The sequence below is a fragment of the Phalacrocorax aristotelis genome, chromosome 7 (genome assembly GCF_949628215.1).
Source record: "Phalacrocorax aristotelis chromosome 7, bGulAri2.1, whole genome shotgun sequence".
Classification (NCBI taxonomy): Eukaryota; Metazoa; Chordata; class Aves; order Suliformes; family Phalacrocoracidae; genus Phalacrocorax; species Phalacrocorax aristotelis.
In genome coordinates, this window is record NC_134282.1 from 288,758 (window position 1) to 306,529 (window position 17,772).

Consider the following 17,772-nt stretch of genomic DNA (forward strand, 5'->3'; position numbering starts at 1 on the left):
GAAGACATTTTTCCTAATATCCAATCTAAACCTCAGAGCCTTTTGAGCATTCTTCTGTTTTGGTTGCAGCAGGAAATGCTACCTTCACCTTGGAGAATGAGATGGAACCCAAGAGCTGTTAAGGGTGTGTGGCCTAGTCAAAGTGAAGGAGCTCTGGGCTCTTGGCTGAATAAGCAGTCTGAAGCTGTTCCTAAGTGTCGTTCTAGATTTGTTGCCAGTGGTGAAGGGAGGAAGTCAGTGTTCAGTCTGCTTACATTCATGACTTGGATAGCTTTTTACAGGAGAAGATCCTGTGACAAAAATAGACACCCACATATATACATTGTGTCATCAGCTTGCCTCATCTGGCTTGGGGAAAAGAGCCCAGAAGAAGAAAGTCCACATGTGTGAATGTGGATGCAAGAGAAAGAGAAGATAAAAGGGGCACAGAGACCCTGGCCAGCAGGAGCATTAGAAGTGCCATCTGAAACTTGTAGTTGAAATGAATCTTGAGTATAACTGCAGGTAAACTACCAGGTGTTGAAGGAGATCCAGAGGAATCTTTTCTTAATCTCCAGGGGCAAAACAGCTGCTTTAAACCAAAATATTCCAGCTTACTACATCTTCCCCATTTAGAGTATCTTGCATATCTGAAGTATGTGAACTGGAAAGTGTGGTGCCTAGGAACCGTGTGATGGTGCAAGATACCATCTATGAAATACTTTGGCATTCATTGAACTCTGCAAGAAGAGACAGAGCAGACGAGCTTACAATTTCATTTTCCTGGTGTTACTGTTTGTTTCCAGAAGATGTCACTAAGAATCTGTAACAAACCATCCTGAGTATCTGCTGGCTGGAGTTCCTGGTCCCTAGAGTGCAGCAAACAGTCTGGGGAAAGTCTAACTAAATTTGCACGACAGCATAGTCTGTGTCACTGCTGACTGCAGATAGTGCAGCTAGAGTGCCCTGAGATCAAGCTGCCATGCATCAGCATTTGGCCTTAAACCTAGGCCAATGTGGAGGTCAATGTGGAGGCTGTGGCTCTGCTCAGCATTTGAAATCCAATTCAGTGCAGTGTGAATGATAGTATCCCTTCTTTGCATTTTGGCTGAAAGCTTTTTGAATCTCTGTAGGCCTGTTTTCTCCCTAGCAGAGTGAGTTTAGTGGATGATCTGACACAACTGAGTCATTTTCAGATGTAATTAAAGCAATAATCAACCTTCAGAAAGGAAAAAAGTGTCTCAATGTAGTGTCCTGACAAAGCCACCACATCACCAGATGTCAAGAAGGAAAAGGGTTTCCTTGTTCAGAATTCCTATTTTTTAGAGCTCTCACTTTTACTTTATGCAAGCATTGTGTTCCTCAGTGTTCCACCTCTCCATGGCTAGACAGCATGGAAGGGACCTTAAATAATCCAACTGAGCCTGGTAGAGGTGGGCAGAGGCAGGATCAGGACTAGCAAGGGACTGACAGAGAAACAGCCAGGAATTACTGGAGCATGTCTTTGCAGTGACCACCAAAACAGGAGTAGGTTTGTGGCATCAGCTGTGATTATGAGCAGGGAAGGGCAATGGTGTATGGGAGCAGCCTGGTATCATTTACGGGGATTTAGAGGGTACTTCTGAGGAATGAGGACTCATATTTTTTCCCCGAGTCTGTTTCCTCCCATCCTCCTAATAGGATAATCTATTGGCTATTTTTCCTTCAGGAAGGTAATTTTCTGTCTCCCTTTCACAGCTTACCCTTCACTAAGGGGAAACCCAGAGCATGGCTGTTCCTTAGACAGGGATCCTCTGTGGGTGACAAATGACTAGGAAAACTGTGTGTACTGCAGGCCTAGGTTCAGTATTGGGTTTGTAGAGGATTCCTCAGCCTAGTGCAAAAAATAGGCTTACACACAGATTGCAGAGGAAAGAGAAAGACTCAAGGAAAAGCATGTCCTTAATGCCCTAAGCAGCACTAAGCAATAAGGTATTGGTAACAAGAGCTTTGTTGCATTGTATTCCTTTATGAGCTACTGTCTCATTAGTCTGCTCTTGGCTCTGAGTCCAAGTTGGTGAGAAAACTCCTGTTAACTTACGTGTGGTTTGAGTGATGCCCAGATTTATTAGCAGAACCAAGTTAGGATTGGTCCTGCAAGTAACAAGGGTTTGTGCTGTGTACTACAACATCTTCTAGAGCTGAGCGTTGTGTCAGGAGAACTGTGAAGGCTGCTGGGTTATAAGGGACTTGGCTCCATGCTTCCCGTAGCTACCAGAGTTTGAATGCTCCTGTTTGGATCAGGGGGTCCCTCAGATAGGAACTGTTCTTGACCTTGCTGCTATGACCTTCCTGTCCTATTAAACGGAGGTTTGATGCAAATAAGCAAGATAAGAGCAAAACTCATTGATTAAATACTCCATGCACTTTGAGCAGTTTTTTTTGTTAGGGGAAGACCTAAGACTGGATTGGTCCTAGGCCTGTCGTGGGTTATATATGTGTATTCAAAGCTTGTATGCTCTATTCATTTCCTTTACTGTCTAGAAGGAATCAGAGAGTGCTGTATCTATACATAGGGAAATGTGTAATATAATCACAAGAAATTACTTAGAAATGGAAAACAAAGAACCCTAGAAAGCACTTGATCAGAATTATGCAGAAGGTTCATGAAAAAGCCAAGAACAAACAACAGAGGCCAGAATCTCAGCCGGAGTAAACTCAGGTAATGAAACTACAGTGAGTTATAGTATCAAATGGGAAGTTGGATCTGGGTGCTTTTCAGTAAGGGATATGCCAGTGCTTCCCATTTGAGTACTGACCAGTCTGTCTAAAGGCATAAAATCACTCTCTAATCTTTACAACCTCTCTTTTGCAGGAGGAAGAGGGAAGGATGGGGCACCCATTATAACCTTTCCAGAATTTGCGGGATTCAGTGACATACCTGATGAAGATTTTCTGAACGTGGTCACATATCTAACCAGCATTCCCAGGTGAGGATAAGCACAAATGCCTGTTGATTTCCTAGAGAGTTTTTCTTCCTCAGTGGCTTGCTGCTTTTAGTGGTGCTACCAGGATGTACCAGTAACTCTGCATTCATCCAGTCAGTATGAAACTTTCCCATGTCCAGGAGGTCCTAGGAACCACTTACATCATTTGTGTGGGTAAGTAAGGTTCACGTAGGACAGGTTTTCTGTTCAGGGCTTGAACTGGGTAGGAGGAGGTGTGGATCTGAAGAGCAGCAATAAAGATAGATCAAAAGGGAGCTAAGAGGGGCCATTCGTGAAAACTCTCAGTGGCACTGTATGTACCAAGGGAAGGGTTGCATCTGGAAGGAGCCAAACTTACATAGGTCCTGTTACTGCCTATTCTTTGAGTGCATCTTTCTGTGCAAGCTTTCTATTTTCTGAGCAAGCAAGCTAGGTGCCCTGTTGACAGGGTTCTGTCAAGCACCATGTGTTTTCTGAAGCATTGTTTATTGGGAGGTTGCTCCGCAGCTAGGATGCTTTCCTTGTTGGTTGCCTGCAGCTGTGCAAGGATAGTGAAACAAATTCACATCCACAGCACAGAGGAAATGCACTAAGGCACGGCTGCTGAATTACTTTTTGTTTATCCAAAAAAAGAGCTTAATGTTTTTTCAGTCCCCTGATCCTGTCTCTGGACCATGGCTGTTTGTGCTAGTTAGAAGCACAGCAGGGTTTTATTATTTCCTGTGGTCTTGTGTATAAAGGTGCTAGAGGATGATGAGGGGAAAACGTGCCTCCCTCAAGTTTGAGTAAGAAGTTTTCCAGCTCCACCTACATGTATTCCCCATAGCGAGTTGCCAAAGCAAGCTGAGAGAAACCACACACTGTGAACTTAACAGCTTCATTGTTTCACTCTGCTCTGTAGGGCTTTTGTTCTGCCAGAAGAAATTCTGTCATGTTTTTCTTTGCTAGCTTCAGGACTGGGAGGATACCAGCTTCAGGGTCAATAAAACAGCAATAGTAGCTGAGAAAAACACAAAACTAGTTTTCCAGTTCTTTGTATATGTTATGCTGGTGGGTGATTCCCAGTAATGCTGTCACATGTTGGGGAACTAGGATGTTACATTGTCAACATGATAGGCAGAAATGCTGTATGCTTCTTCAGCCTGTGTGAGAGCCGAAAGTACAGATGGATTAAAAAAAGGAAATAGCCAAACTCATGAAGGATATCTCCATCAATGGCACCTGTATACAATGGCTCAGATGCAAACTCTGGTTGAGGAAATCCATATGTTCCATAATGCTGGCACTTGGGAGAAGATACCAAAAGGAAGATTGTCCTTATCACTTTCCTTCTGCTTTTGCCTCAGTATCCACTACCTACCAACACTGGAGACAGGTATTGGGCTAGATGAACCTTTGCTTTGAATCTGTTTCAGTTTTGTGTTTTCTCTTCCCCTGAGGAATCCGGGATCAATGTGCAAAGAATGATGAATTAAGTTTCAAAACTTTGTAAGTCAGGAGAGCTGCAATATGCCTATTTTACAGATTAAAAGCTATCTGTAAGTAATATCTTGCACTGCAGACAGGCTCACCAAAACTTGTGTTAAGTGACTATTCTGTTTGATTTAAATGACTTGTTCAAGGTCAGTACAGGCTCAGGTTTGAACCTATATTTTCTGCATACCAGCACATTGGTTTGACTCTTATGTTCAATCATAGATCCCACTGTAGGCATGTGAGTTTTCCAGGGTGTTTGCTACTCTTTGTTGCAGTGTTTTTAGAAAGACTGACTGCATTTCTTGAGTCACTATTTGGAACTTGCCACACTTTATGTAGTTGGTGAGGGACAAAGGTATTAATTTAGAAGAGGAAGAACCTGAGCAACAAGCTTTGGTTGTGTGGTTTATGACATAATTATATGAAGTACAATCTTAATGTGGCATAAGTAGTGGACCTGTTTGGGTGCAGCAGAGCTTTGTTAATCTGCAGGTGGCTGCTCCATGCACAAAGAGTGGCTCTGTGATACATCTCAGTGAAGGGACTGCATTTGTGACTTCATCAGCACTGCCGTACTGCATACTACTGTGTGTATTAGTACAGTGTTCCTGTACATATTATTTCACTGCTAATAGTTCACCTTTTATTTTAATTCTCAAGGAAGGTGTTCAGGTATCAAAGAAAGTGACTGAGAGAAGAGAATAGTAACTCTTGTGGAGTTACAAAGCGTATGCCATGAATCAGGTAAGATGAAGTATAGTTTGAAAAGCAGTTCACCCTCTTTATCATAGAAAATACTTCCTTGTTCATAGCTCAGTGAACTGGAGAAATCAGCATAATTTCTTAGGAAAATGTAGAGAGAATATCTGTCTTCTGTACTGTTTCTGCGTATCCTGTAGAACTAGGCTCATGCTAGTTGTGGAGATAAGGTCTATGATTGCAGACGACATCATTCAGTGAGTTAGTAACTTTCTAAGTCCCTCTGGAATGATTGATCTTTTGTGCCCATATGACAAAACATTGAAAAGATAAAGATAGACAGCAGATGTTGTTATTCAGAGGCACAGGCATGCACTTGTCTTTGACATCGCTGAGCAAATTTGCTTTACCAGCTGTGGCATACCACAGTACTTTGGGGTGGGCTGTAAGGAAACCTTGCACTTGTGGGCTTTAAAACACGAACTGAATTGTTCTCCAGGATGGAAGATCAGCCCGGTGAGCCTTTTGTAATCTGATTAGTTTTCCCTCTGGTTCAACACCAGCTTACGAAAGTGCTCCACCAAAGGGGTCTACATACATACACATCCACAAACGTTGAATAGCATGGTGTATGCACACGCATACCTCTCTGCTTGCACACTTGCAATAGACAGGGCCAGAAAGCCCTTTTTTACTTGCTTTATTCTATGGCCAGAATTTCCTTCTCTTCCAATTGACATGGATCAACTACTTTGATAAACAGGTGCCCTGCTCTCCTTCCAGAAGAGGTCAGGAAGTTTGACATCTCCTGGCCTCTTCAAATCAGTGTTGAAGGGCTAACCTGAATTCAGAGCTGAGGATGGAACAGCTCTGGTGATTGCACACATTGCATTCAGGAAAAGGGAACCTCTTTGCCAGACATCTGTAGATCTCGTGAAATATGCCAGAATTTGATTTGGAGGTAAGCTTGATGTTTATCTGCTGTGCAGGGTTGTCTTCAGATCCCTCTTTTCAGAGAACTGGAGAAACCCCAATGCATTTCCGTATCAGGGTAGAGGTATTATACAGTACCGACACCGAGAAATCATCGATACAGCGTGTGTGTGTTTGTTTTTAAACAAACTCCCTTCCTCTGGATATGTACGGGTGGGGTTTCTCAGCTGTAAATCCACTTGTGCTGATGCTGCCATCTTGGCCAAGCTTCTTCCCACGGCTGTTTGCCTGCATGCATCCCTTAGTGCCAAATGATATTCAGACCTTGGTATGGCCTTTCCTTTCAGCTTGCTGAATGAAATAGGATCACTTGCTGACACTCTCTCTGTTTCCCTTGTTAAATTTAGGTCTTATATCATCCCTATCTAGTAAAAAAAAAAAATTATAAAAGACACACAAATGCTATTGGCTTATCTCAGTGAAGACAATTGAACATCAAGGTGAAAAGCAGGGAGTAACGTTGCAGAAGGATGAGGTCTAGCTTTGCGTCAGGGTTACAGGCCCATTTTGAGTTTTCTGTTGTCCAAAGGTACCTCTCTTGCCTAGACCCTTGTTGTGCTGTATCTATCAAGCTGTAGCAGCCAATATTTACAGAGGTGCATCCGAATGGTTTCTTTGCTGCTTGCCTTTGTGTAGCCTGCCAGAGTGATTTTGAGTGATGTAGATATTCTCCCATATTTTCTTCTGTGCTCTGCTCAGCTGCTTTGCTTCTTAGCAGCATGTGGTTTTCTCATCTTCTTTCCCCACTATTTTCCTCCTTCTTCAGATTGTGTAATTTTTAAGTCAATTTCAGTAACACACTGTAAGCAACATGGATGTTGAATTGTAACATTGTTCTCTTGGAATAATTAGGCACAACAAACATTTTTTTGTATTTGTTCTGGTTAACCAGATATTTGGATCAAATCCTGTTCCCTGCAAGAGCAAAGGAACCTAAGTAATCACGCATCTTGTGATTACTCATTTCTCTGGTCTTTTGAAGAATCGCGAATAGAAGAGATGACCTTGACCAGTATGGGGCCAGAGCATGCCTGAGTCTGTGCTTTAACAAGAGGCCAGCAAGGGTGCTGGGACTGTTTTTAGGAGCACTGGATTGTGACAGCTGTTAGTATTATCAGTATCAAATGTTTAAAAACTTTATTCTGGATTAGTCTGAACTGGTGGATGGTATATAGGAGAGTTTTTAAGTATCTGTTAATGAGTATCATCCTGTCTTTAACAAGCCAGTTTTCTGTGGACTGGATGGTCACACAGCAGTCAGTGTTGACTGGATCGTCTCCTGCCTCCTAGGCCGGGGAACTGGGCGGAACCCACACCAGTCTGGTTTTTAGAGCGTGTTTCTATTTGACAGCTTCTCAATGGCTTTTTTGCCTTTTGGGGCAAACCGGAGGATTGGGAGCTTGTGATTTCCAGGTTCATCTGCAGTAAACAGGGTAACTGGGGCTGTTGTTGGCACAGGGATTGGCAGACCACTGTGCCCAGGGTGGATGCAGCTCTGATGCTGAGTGGCAGTTTGTACCACCCCAGCCTTTTGCCTGGAGTGAGATGCTGTGCTGGGGGTATTAAATAGGAACAGAGAAGCAAAAACCACCCTTCCTTTCCTTCCCCTTGTGACTCCTGAATGCATTTGAACCCTACAATTTCTAGCAGTGTCCTTCTGTAGTCACCCAAATGTTTCTTGGCAAAGTACTAAACAAAAAAGAAAATTTTGGACATGTATCACACAAACAAAGGAAGAAAATAACACAGGGATTTGTGCTTGTTTTGATTTCCCAAACTATTAGCAAATTTACCCAAACCTCCTCTGTCTGAGATGTAACCAGAATTCCTGGCACTTCACCTATAATGCAGCAGCATTGGTTGTCAAGGCAGAGAGAAAAAGCCTGACCTCCTCCTGTGTATCTTCGTTAGGCAGGACAGGCACCCTGTCAACAGAGATGCTACCTGCTGGTCTGGAGGCTGAGGCTGATTTGCCCAGGCCTTTCATGCCTACTAGACTTCCAAAGCAATTTTTTGTCCCAGTCAGCACCAGCAGTTTGATAAAACCAATGCAGATTTTTGGGTAGGTTAGGAACCCCCCCAGGCTGAGACTTTTGTGTTTAGTTTCTCATACCCTTTCTGTAACAGTGTGCAACACACACACACAATGTCTTTGTTGCCTTCCTCTGAACCCTTTTTTCCTAGCATCTAGAGCAAACACGTAGATACCATGCTGGGCATTTTCCCTTGAAACACTTGTAGGGCTGTTGAAGTATATGCATATACTTACATATATGTACATATATCTCAAAGGAGGAACTGATGAATTATCTTCCTGTGCTTGAGAGGCACTGCTGAAAACACGTTTTCTGTCCTCTGCCTACAGAGGTGCATGTTGCACTACTTAAGAGGAAAGGTCATCTAGTGTCATTGAACTTTGTAATTCTCAGAGGAATGCTGTAAAAAATATTGAAGTGGGAAATTCAGCAAGTTTTCCTAGTACCAGCATGAACTACTAGGAACACTTGCGTGGCATCCCAGATTTGCACAACACTTCTTGCACAACACAATCTGGCTTCCAGGTTGCTGTTCTTGATGCCGCAAAGCTGCAGCACAAGCCTAGAGTTGGTATTGTTGGTGCTTTTCAGTGGATTACTGACATGAGTTTGCACAAAACAACCCATGAAGATGGTGTTCCTGGGATGCTTCTTGTATGAACAATGGAGAAGGAATCAAGGAAATGTTTTATGCAATTTCTCTTGATCTTAAGCTGTAATTAGATGTTCGATTGCAGTACGTTCTGTGATTGTGACAACATGTATACTTTTTCTGCCTGCCTCTGGTTTGTCTAGAGATGACTGAGCCATCCTGCTATAATGAAGTTTGTGGAGATTTTTCTCAGTGTGTGCTTACAAGAGAAGTCGAATGACTTCTGTCCAAGTCTGAGCCCTCTTGGAAGGCAGAGAGTAAAGCAGTCCCACTGAAGCCCTGCACACCAAAGTGGGATTTTTGAGAGAGAGAGAATGGGATATTTATGAGGTCTACATAGATGGGGTGGAGCATCAAATCAGTGCCTCATAGATCCTCCTTGAGAAGTACTGAGAAGGAACAGCAACTGTGATTCTAGCCAATATGTGAAAAGGATACTTTTGAATTACTCGTAACCCTAGAACCAGTTTGTGGTTGGAAAGATACAACTCTTCAATTCCCGCTTTGTCTATCAGAATTCCTGGGGCATTGTGTACACAGGCAAGGTGGTGGCAGTAGGGAGATACCGACTCCCTGGAGCTAAGTGCCCCGTCAGATGTCAGCATGCACGGAGAATGAAGACTGAAGTGGGATGTCTAATAACTTGAAATATTTTGCAGACAAAACGATATCTGAGGTTTTTGCCTTAAATACAGCACAGTGTAATTTCTGATCCTGAACTATTAATATCACCTAGATTTGTCATCAGGGTAGCATGGTAACCTCAGAGTAAACCTGAGATTTAGCAGATAAAATATTCATGTTTTGTTTAAGCTGCTAGCTTTATGCCGGAAAGGGAAAAATTTGCTGGCTTTCGTTTTCATGTGAATTTCTGCCAAATATTCATTCTTTCCACTGTCCGTTGCATTTTCATAATGGGCTTAGAGGGTGATCTGATGGAGACTGTGTTTTGCTGCAGTACAACTCCTTGGAACCGGTGTATCTCCATGTAACCCAGCATACTTATTTCATCTGTTTTGCAGTCTGGAGGCTGCCAGCATCGGATTCATCATCATCATAGACAGACGACGGGACAAATGGAGTGCAGTCAAGGCATCCCTGACACGGATAGCAGTAAGTGCTAGCTTTTAAAAATTATCTTCTAGAAATTAAGATTATCTGCAGAACCTTCAGCACAGGACAGCCTCATGTGCTCATTTGTAGCTCCTATTTTCTGGCTGTGGATGCAGATTCTTCCCTGCCCTGAAGCTCATGAGTGTTAAATAAGAGAGGGAGGAAGCTGCAGTAACAAATTACACAGCCTTCTTTACGGCTCAATTAGGAAAAATTCCTTATTTTCTGTTTTGACTGCAATATAAATTCTAGTAATTTGAGTTGGTTCCTAGGAAGAGTATAAAAGAGGTACCCTTCTGTGCACTGAGGAGTGATGATGCAGCCTGATTATCACAGAAATCCCCCTGTACTAGATGCTGGTGAGGCCACACCTCAAATCCTGGGCTCAGTTTTGGGCCCCTCAGGACAAGGATGATCTTGAGGTGCTGGAGCGTGTCCAGAGAAGGGCAGCGGGGCTGGAGCAGGGTCTGGAGCACAAGTGTGCTGGGGAGCGGCTAAGGGAGCTGGGGGGGGTTTAGCCTGGAGAAGAGGAGGCTGAGGGGAGCCCTTCTCGCTCTCTGCAGCTGCCTGAGAGGGGCTGGAGTGAGGGGGGGGTTGGTCTCTTCCCCCGAGAAACAAGTGATAGGATGAGAGGAAACAGCCTCAAGCTGTGTCAGGGGAGGTTTAGATTGGATATTAGGGAAAATTTCTTTGCTGGAAGAGTGATCAAGCATTGGAACAGGCTGCCCAGAGAGGTGGGGGAGTCACCATCCATTGGCGTATTTAAAAGATGTTTAGATGTGGTGCTTAGGGACATGGATTAGTGGTGGACTAGGCAGTGTTTTCAGGTTTATGGTTGGACTTAATGATCTTAAAGATCTTTTCCAACCTATACAGTTCTGTGTGTAAACAGATCCCAAGGAGCTTGTATTTGCATGGTAGTAGGTGATCTCTGTCAGAAACTCTTAATAGCTTATTATATCTCATTTGCAAAAGGCAGAGTTATTAGAGCTGCTTTTCAGTGCTAATAAAAGCAGCTGGTTTTATACATCTATTACCAGGAACATGTGCTCTGTGAGGAGAAAGTGCTTATACACAGAGGTGTAAGATGGAGGGATGACCAAGACAGCTTTAAGTTCTTTCAAGGAATTTGGACAGAATTGCTTTTCATTCTCAGTTCTTTTTAGCTGCTCTGTTCTACAAATTGTTCTTTTATGCTGGATGAGCTCAAAGGAGTGCGTGAAAGATGTAGGCTGAGTGTTGCAGACAGGGCCATGTTTGCTGAATGTGTTGAGTGCCTCTGTGTGTGTAAAAATACGTGAGGTTAAAAAGATTAAAAACCCTTTCCAGAGTGAGAAAGTAGGTCAGCCTGGGGAATTTATCTGTGCCACCAGCTTCTTTCACCAAGTCTGACGGTGGGTAGCCAGTTTTTGTAGGTAGGAAGTTTTGCCCTCTAGTGGCGGCAATCTAAAAAAATGGGAAAACCTATGGTGTGGTAGTGCAAAGAGGGCTTTGTGCAGTTCAGATCTGGGGGAGGAAGGCACTAGTGCAGAAACTTTAGAGCTCTGTGCTGAATCCGTATCAGAAAGCAATGTATGGCTGGACAGTAAAATCCATGGCTGCTCTTTCTGTTGTCTTTGGAGATTGTGACAATGGGCTCGTGCTGAATGGGCCAGCAGATATTATTAGCAGCTGGATTGAGCAAGGTTCAATAAGTCCTACCTGCTTTGCCCCCCTTAGGAAATGCTTGGCTGAAAATTCCCTTGGCCTTCCTGTAAGGCAGTGTTGTGCCTTCTAATAGTTCTGTATTTCTTGCAGGGAGCATTTCCAGGAAACCTGCAGCTGGTGTTTGTCCTCAGACCCTCCCGCTTTATCCAAAGGACAATAGCTGACATTGGCATTAAACTCTATCGAGATGACTTTAAAATGAAGGTACCGGTAAGCATGCATTTTTTTTGTCCATGTGTTTTCATTATCTCCATGTCTGCAGTTCTTAAGTGTCAGCAATTTCTCATAACCCAGTAACTGCAATTTCATTGCAAGTGGCAGCTGGGGACTTTGATGCTGGTCTGTATGGTGTGTGTAACAGTAATGCCAAAGAGTTAATTACCAGCGGATGCTTCACAGTATTTAATGGACATGTTCCCATGTGGAAGGTCAGTGCAACTATAAAATGTGACTTGGTTCTTAAGTATTGACATCTTCCAGAATCACAGGTTGAAAGGGACCTCAGGGATCATCTAGTCCAACCTTTCTGGGAAGAGCACAGTCTAGACAAGATGGCCCAGCACCTTGTCCAGACGACTCTTGAAGGTGTCCAACGTGGCTGAGTCAACCCCTTCCCTGGGGAGATGATTCCAATGGTTGACTGTTCTCACTGTGAAAATTTTCCCTCTCGTGTCCAATTGGAATCTCCCCAGGAGCAACTTGTATCTCCATTCCCCCTTGTCCTCTCCATGGAACTCCTTGTAAAAAGGGAGTCTCTGTCTTCTTTGTAGCTACCCCTTAAGTACTGGTACATGGTGATGAGATCCCCTCTGAGCCTCCTTTTCTCAAGGCTGAACAAACCCAGTTCTCCCAGCCTATCCTCGTACGGCAGCTTCCCAGTCCTGTGATCATCTTGGTGGCTCTTCTCTGAACCCCTTCCAGCCTGTCCACATCCTTTTTGTATAGAGGGGACCAGAACTGTACACAGTACTCCAGGTGTGGCCTGACAAGCGCTGAGTAGAGCGGGATAATGACTTCTTTCTCTCTGCTGGTGATGCCCTTTTTGAAGCAACCCAGCATTCTGTTGGCCTTCGTGGCCGCAGCAGCACACTGTTCGCTCATGTTGAGCTTCCTGCCCACCAGGACCCCCAGTCCCTTTCCACAGAGCTGCTCTCCAGCCAGGTGGATCCCAGCCTTTGCTGCACTCCCAGATTATGTTTTCCCAGGTGCATGATCTCACACTTGTCCTTGTTGAACTTCATAAGGTTCTTGCTGGCCCACTCCTCCAGCCTATCCAGATCTCCCTGCGCACCATCTCTCCCTTCTGCAGTGTCTACTTCCCCACTCAATTTGGTGTCATCCGCAAACTTCATCAGGCTACACTTGATGCCGTTATCCAGGTCACTTATACAGATATTGAATAACATTGGGCCCAATATTGATCCCTGGGGGACTCAGTGGAGCTCTTCCCCTGATGTAGGCAGACGTAGGTCTTCTCACTCCAGTGATAAACATAATTACTTAGGACTACGGAGCAGGCTAGGGCTGAATTCTGCACTGTTTTATGAATTGTCCATGGGACTGCTGGCAATCTGACAGTGCCCCTGTTAAGTGCTTGCATAACACTGCCTGTTTTTAAAGCCTTTTATGATCCCCATGCACTCAAGATTCAAAGTTTGTTTTTTACTTCTTTTTATATGCACTTGGCGTATGCTGTGAGTTCATGAGAATGTGATTTGAAGAAGGTTATCAGTCCTAAAAGAGTTTAAGTTTTAGATTATTCTGAGAGCTCTTCTGGGAGTTGCTCCTAGCTGCATGTTTGCATGTGGTTTCAAAGTGTTTTATAAATAAACTTGAATGATGATTATTAATGGTATTTCATCCTGGAACAGACTCATACTATGTTCCACAATGACTTTACTGGAGTAATTTCATATGATTGCTTTGGATTTTGCATGTGGTTTTGTATTGTTTTGCAAAACCCCGTGGCTCTCCTCCACTGAATTCCAGCTCTCTCAATACCTAAGTCTGAAGTTCAGGTGTTTTAAGACACTTTGTGCTTCTGCTGAATTAAGAGACAGCAGCCCATTTATTACAATGCATACAGAAAAGGAACCATGAATATTCATTTGGCTATTGTGGATTAAATTGTAACGTTGATTGTAGTTTGGCAAGGGTGGTTTTTTTGTAATGAAAATACAAAACTGTTGTAAAAAATATATTTGATTACAAAACAAAATATTTAAATTTTATTTCACCCTGAAAATTGAATGTTTCTATATTTAATAAGCCACAATCTGTTACCATAGCAACTGTTGTACCAGCAACTGCAGCAGGGGAGTAGACAACTCCATCAAGAACTAGCATTTTCTGTACTTTTAGCAATTTATTTGATGCCAGCATTGCATTTCAAATCCAACTTGAAACTATCAAAGTTGGAAGAGAAGTTAATTCTAGGCAGAGGTCAAGCACTGCATTAAGTATTAAATAGTAATTTACCTTTCTTACAGGCAGGAAGATCAAGATATGAGTTTAGTTTGGTGTCTTCTTGGACAGCTTGGACAGCTTCTTGGGGTCAGCTGTGTCCCGGCTGTATCTCCTCCCAGCTTCTTGTGCACCCCTAGCCCACACACTGGTGGGGTGAGGAGCAGAAAAGGCCTTGACTCTGCGTAAGCCCTGCTCAGCAGTAACAAAAATATCCCTGTATTATCAACACGTTTCCAGAACAAATCCAAAACATAACCCCATACCAGCTACTGGGAAGGAAATTAACTCTACCCCAGCCTAAACTAGCAGAATTATGGGCATATGAATGTGGTTAATAAAACCTCCTGAGGTAAATCTCTATTGGCATAGTTATTTGATTAACTATCATTACCCAGGAGCAGGATACAGAAATATTGGAGATACACTAGGGTTCATTTGAGATAAAATCTGGGAATTCAAAAGGAACACCAAGCAATTTACCTAAGGAACCTCCCATCATGGGAAGGGAATTAAAGCATCTTCATAGCATACACAAAAGGCTGAATAATCTGTCCATAGCAGACACTTCTTTGACCATTGTAGACTGCGACTTCTTTAAGATGGTCTAACCCATCATAAAGCAGCCCCACCGCAGGTCTGTGTTCCGTACTGATGTGCTTACACAGGCCCTCCTCTTCTAAACTGCTACTCTCTTGTATTCTCCAGCATACTGAATATGGCTGTGTTCAGTCTGGCAAGAAGTATGGGAGATGCTAATGCTCAGTAAGATTGGTTTCTTAGCTGGGTGTTGGATCCCTCCTAAGCTTTCTCCTGCAGAGATGCCTGCGGGGCAAAGACTTGTGCTCTGTGGTTCATGCTGAGTATATCAGGTTAAAACAAACATCTTCCTAAAAGAGAAGTGCATTATAGTGTTCCTCTGTAGTTTCAGTGAAGTTTGGAGTATCAAAAGGTGTCCAACTTGTCAGCAACATCTCTGATGGGGAAGAGCTACAAAGCAGTTAAGGCTTACTTTCTCAAAGGCGATTTGTAATACAGGAGTAGTGCATAGACTTCACATTCCAGTCTGAGGCTACTCCAGGATGATCTAGTTTTTGAGTTTCCTGGCTTTGATCATAACAAAACAGCGTTTGGTAACACATTCAGAGAACAGCTTTCCCTTTAGCTTTGGCTGAGGTACTCTGTGCTTTCTTTGCCTCAGTTTCTTCACCAACAAGGTCTCCTGGCCTCTGTGTTTAGAAGCAGGGTTCAAGGAGAAGATAAACTGCTGGAAGTGAAAAAGAGTTAAGTCAGGGACTACTTGAGAATATTCAACCTATACAGGTCCATGGGACCAGATGTGTCTCCCACAATATTCTTGTATTCAAGTTATGATGTTAAATTCTGGATGAGTGGACAACTAGATGGATTTAAAAATTACTTGCATAATTAGGCTCAGAGGGTAATGGTTAATGGGTCATACTCTACCTGGAGGTGGGCAACAAGAGGAGTGGTGCAGTGATATCTGCTGGGACCTGCCCTGTTTAACAACCTTATCAATGACCTGGAAGAGGCAACAGGGTTCACCGTCATCAAGTTTGCAGATGACCCTAAATTGGGACGGGCAGTTGGTAGACACAAAGACAGGTCCACTGGAACATAAGCTTAAGGAATGGGCTGACCAGCATATTAAGAAATACAAAAGGGACAAATACAAAGTCCTGCAACTGGGAAGGACTTCCTTCCAGAAGGACATCTTTTCTCAAGAAGGAAGAACCCATGTTCTTCCTTCCCAACAGCATCACAGTGTTGTATTGTTAACAGCAATACAGGTTGCAGCCTGACTGTCTGGGGAGCAGCTCTGCTGCCAGTGCACACTGCTGGCTTATGTACAGTCTACCAAGTTCCCAGGTCCTTTCCAGCAAAGGAAGCTATCAGCATCCTGCATTAACAGCAACAGTATTAACAGGAGAATAGCCAGTAGATTGAGACAAGCGATTATCCACCTTTACTTGGTTCTCATTAGATCACATTGAGAATACCCTGTCCAGTTTTTGTTCCCCAGTACAAGAAAAATATTAATCTGGAGTCAGCTCAACAGAGAGCCATTAAGAAGGTCAGGGTTTGGAGCATGTGCTCTGTAAGGAGATGCTGAGGGAACTGGGCTTGCCTAACCTGGAGAATGGAAGGCTTGGGAGGGTTAATATCGCATAACAGCAGCTTTCCAGTCCCTCCAAGCAGGTTACTGAGAGCATGCAGCCAAGTTGTGCATGCTCTGAAGGACAAGATGTAACTGACATAAAGTGAAACAAGGGCAGTTCTAACTTGATATAAGGAAAAACTTATGGAAAAAAATTTTGCCACAGAGCTAATCAGGCAGGGGACCAGACTGCCTAAAGAGGTTGTACAGTCTCAGTCCCTGGAGGTTTTTCAGACCCAGGTGGATAAAGCGCTGAGCAACCTGGTTTGATCTCACCGCTGACCCAGCTTTGAGAAAGAAGTTGGACTAGAGGCCTGAGGTTCCTGCCAACCTGAATTGTTCTAGAATGATTCTGTAACAAAGATCAGCTAAAAACCTCTTCAGGTTTGTTCTCAAGGCTTTTCTTAGAGCACTACCAGCCTAGAATATACATCCTCTTGCCTGCATATATCTGTTCTCATCTCATTGTCCACAGTGCTTGCCAAGTGTACTTACCATGCTCCCCTGGAGCCTGCTCACAGGTGTAGGCAGTTATCCTTTCTTTAAACAGCACAGTAAAGTAATACATTTGACATATATTAAAGTGTAAGGCTTAAAATTTCTAGTCATTTGTGCTCAACATCTTGTTTTTCTGTTGCTGAAATAATGGTGTATTTTCTAGCTGTTAGAACAGCAAGCCACCATTGAATACCTGTATGTTATTTGTGTAACCACTTGTGTTGCCGGATTTACAGTGGTGGCTAAAAAGTAATACTCCTTACCTGAAGCTGAATGCAAATCTTTTGCTTTCATTACGCAGGCCTAGTGGTAAGGACACTTTTTAGTAAGAAAATGGATTTAGGTTTGTCTCTCCTTTCTCTCTCATCATGGTTTAAAAAGGAATAATGCCAGTGAACTCAGTGGACATACAGTGCCATAAAAATGATGCAACTGAAAGGAAAATCTTATTTTCAGCGGTCTCATTTTAGCACTTCCCTGGATCAAGTGGTTGGTGTTGAGGAAGCTGCCTAACCTGCTTACTTCTCCATTTCTCTGTAAATAATAGTTATCTAGAAAATGTAGAAATTATTTGATTGAAGTTTGTGTGAACATTATAAATAGCATACTTTTGCTCTTGATGCGTATGCAAAATGACTGCATCCTCAGCCTAGCAAGGAGCAAGAGGATGTCAAATTATGATTGGTTCAAGAATGGTCACGTACATGTTGAGAAGGCAAATTCTAGTGGGTATTTACTGTGGCCATTGCATGAACAAATACATAATGAGAACTTACTCCCTGTGGTGGAACTGAAGTTTGGACATATATGTTTAAGGCAAACCCAGATCCTAGGAACAATGATTGAAAGGGCTCGTTATTTCTCTCAGTCCATTGTGTTTGGATTTGTTTCAGATCATCATGTTAAATTCTGTCTCTGATCTGCATGGCTATATTGACAAAAGTCAGCTGACACGGGAGCTGGGAGGAACCCTGGAGTATGGCCACAGTCAGTGGATACATCACCGAACTG

The 17,772-nt window shown here is 43.2% G+C and overlaps 1 protein-coding gene across 1 annotated transcript in view; it reads left to right on the forward strand.

The window, feature by feature from the left end:
- Nucleotides 1-17,772, forward strand: part of MCF2L2 (MCF.2 cell line derived transforming sequence-like 2) — a 191,270-nt gene that overhangs the window by 56,786 nt on the left and 116,712 nt on the right. Inside the window, exons 4-7 of the mRNA XM_075098389.1 lie at nucleotides 2,834-2,948; nucleotides 9,824-9,914; nucleotides 11,712-11,831; nucleotides 17,655-17,771. Coding sequence (XP_074954490.1) covers nucleotides 2,834-2,948; nucleotides 9,824-9,914; nucleotides 11,712-11,831; nucleotides 17,655-17,771 — 443 coding nt within the window. The remainder of the gene's footprint in view (nucleotides 1-2,833; nucleotides 2,949-9,823; nucleotides 9,915-11,711; nucleotides 11,832-17,654; nucleotide 17,772) is intronic.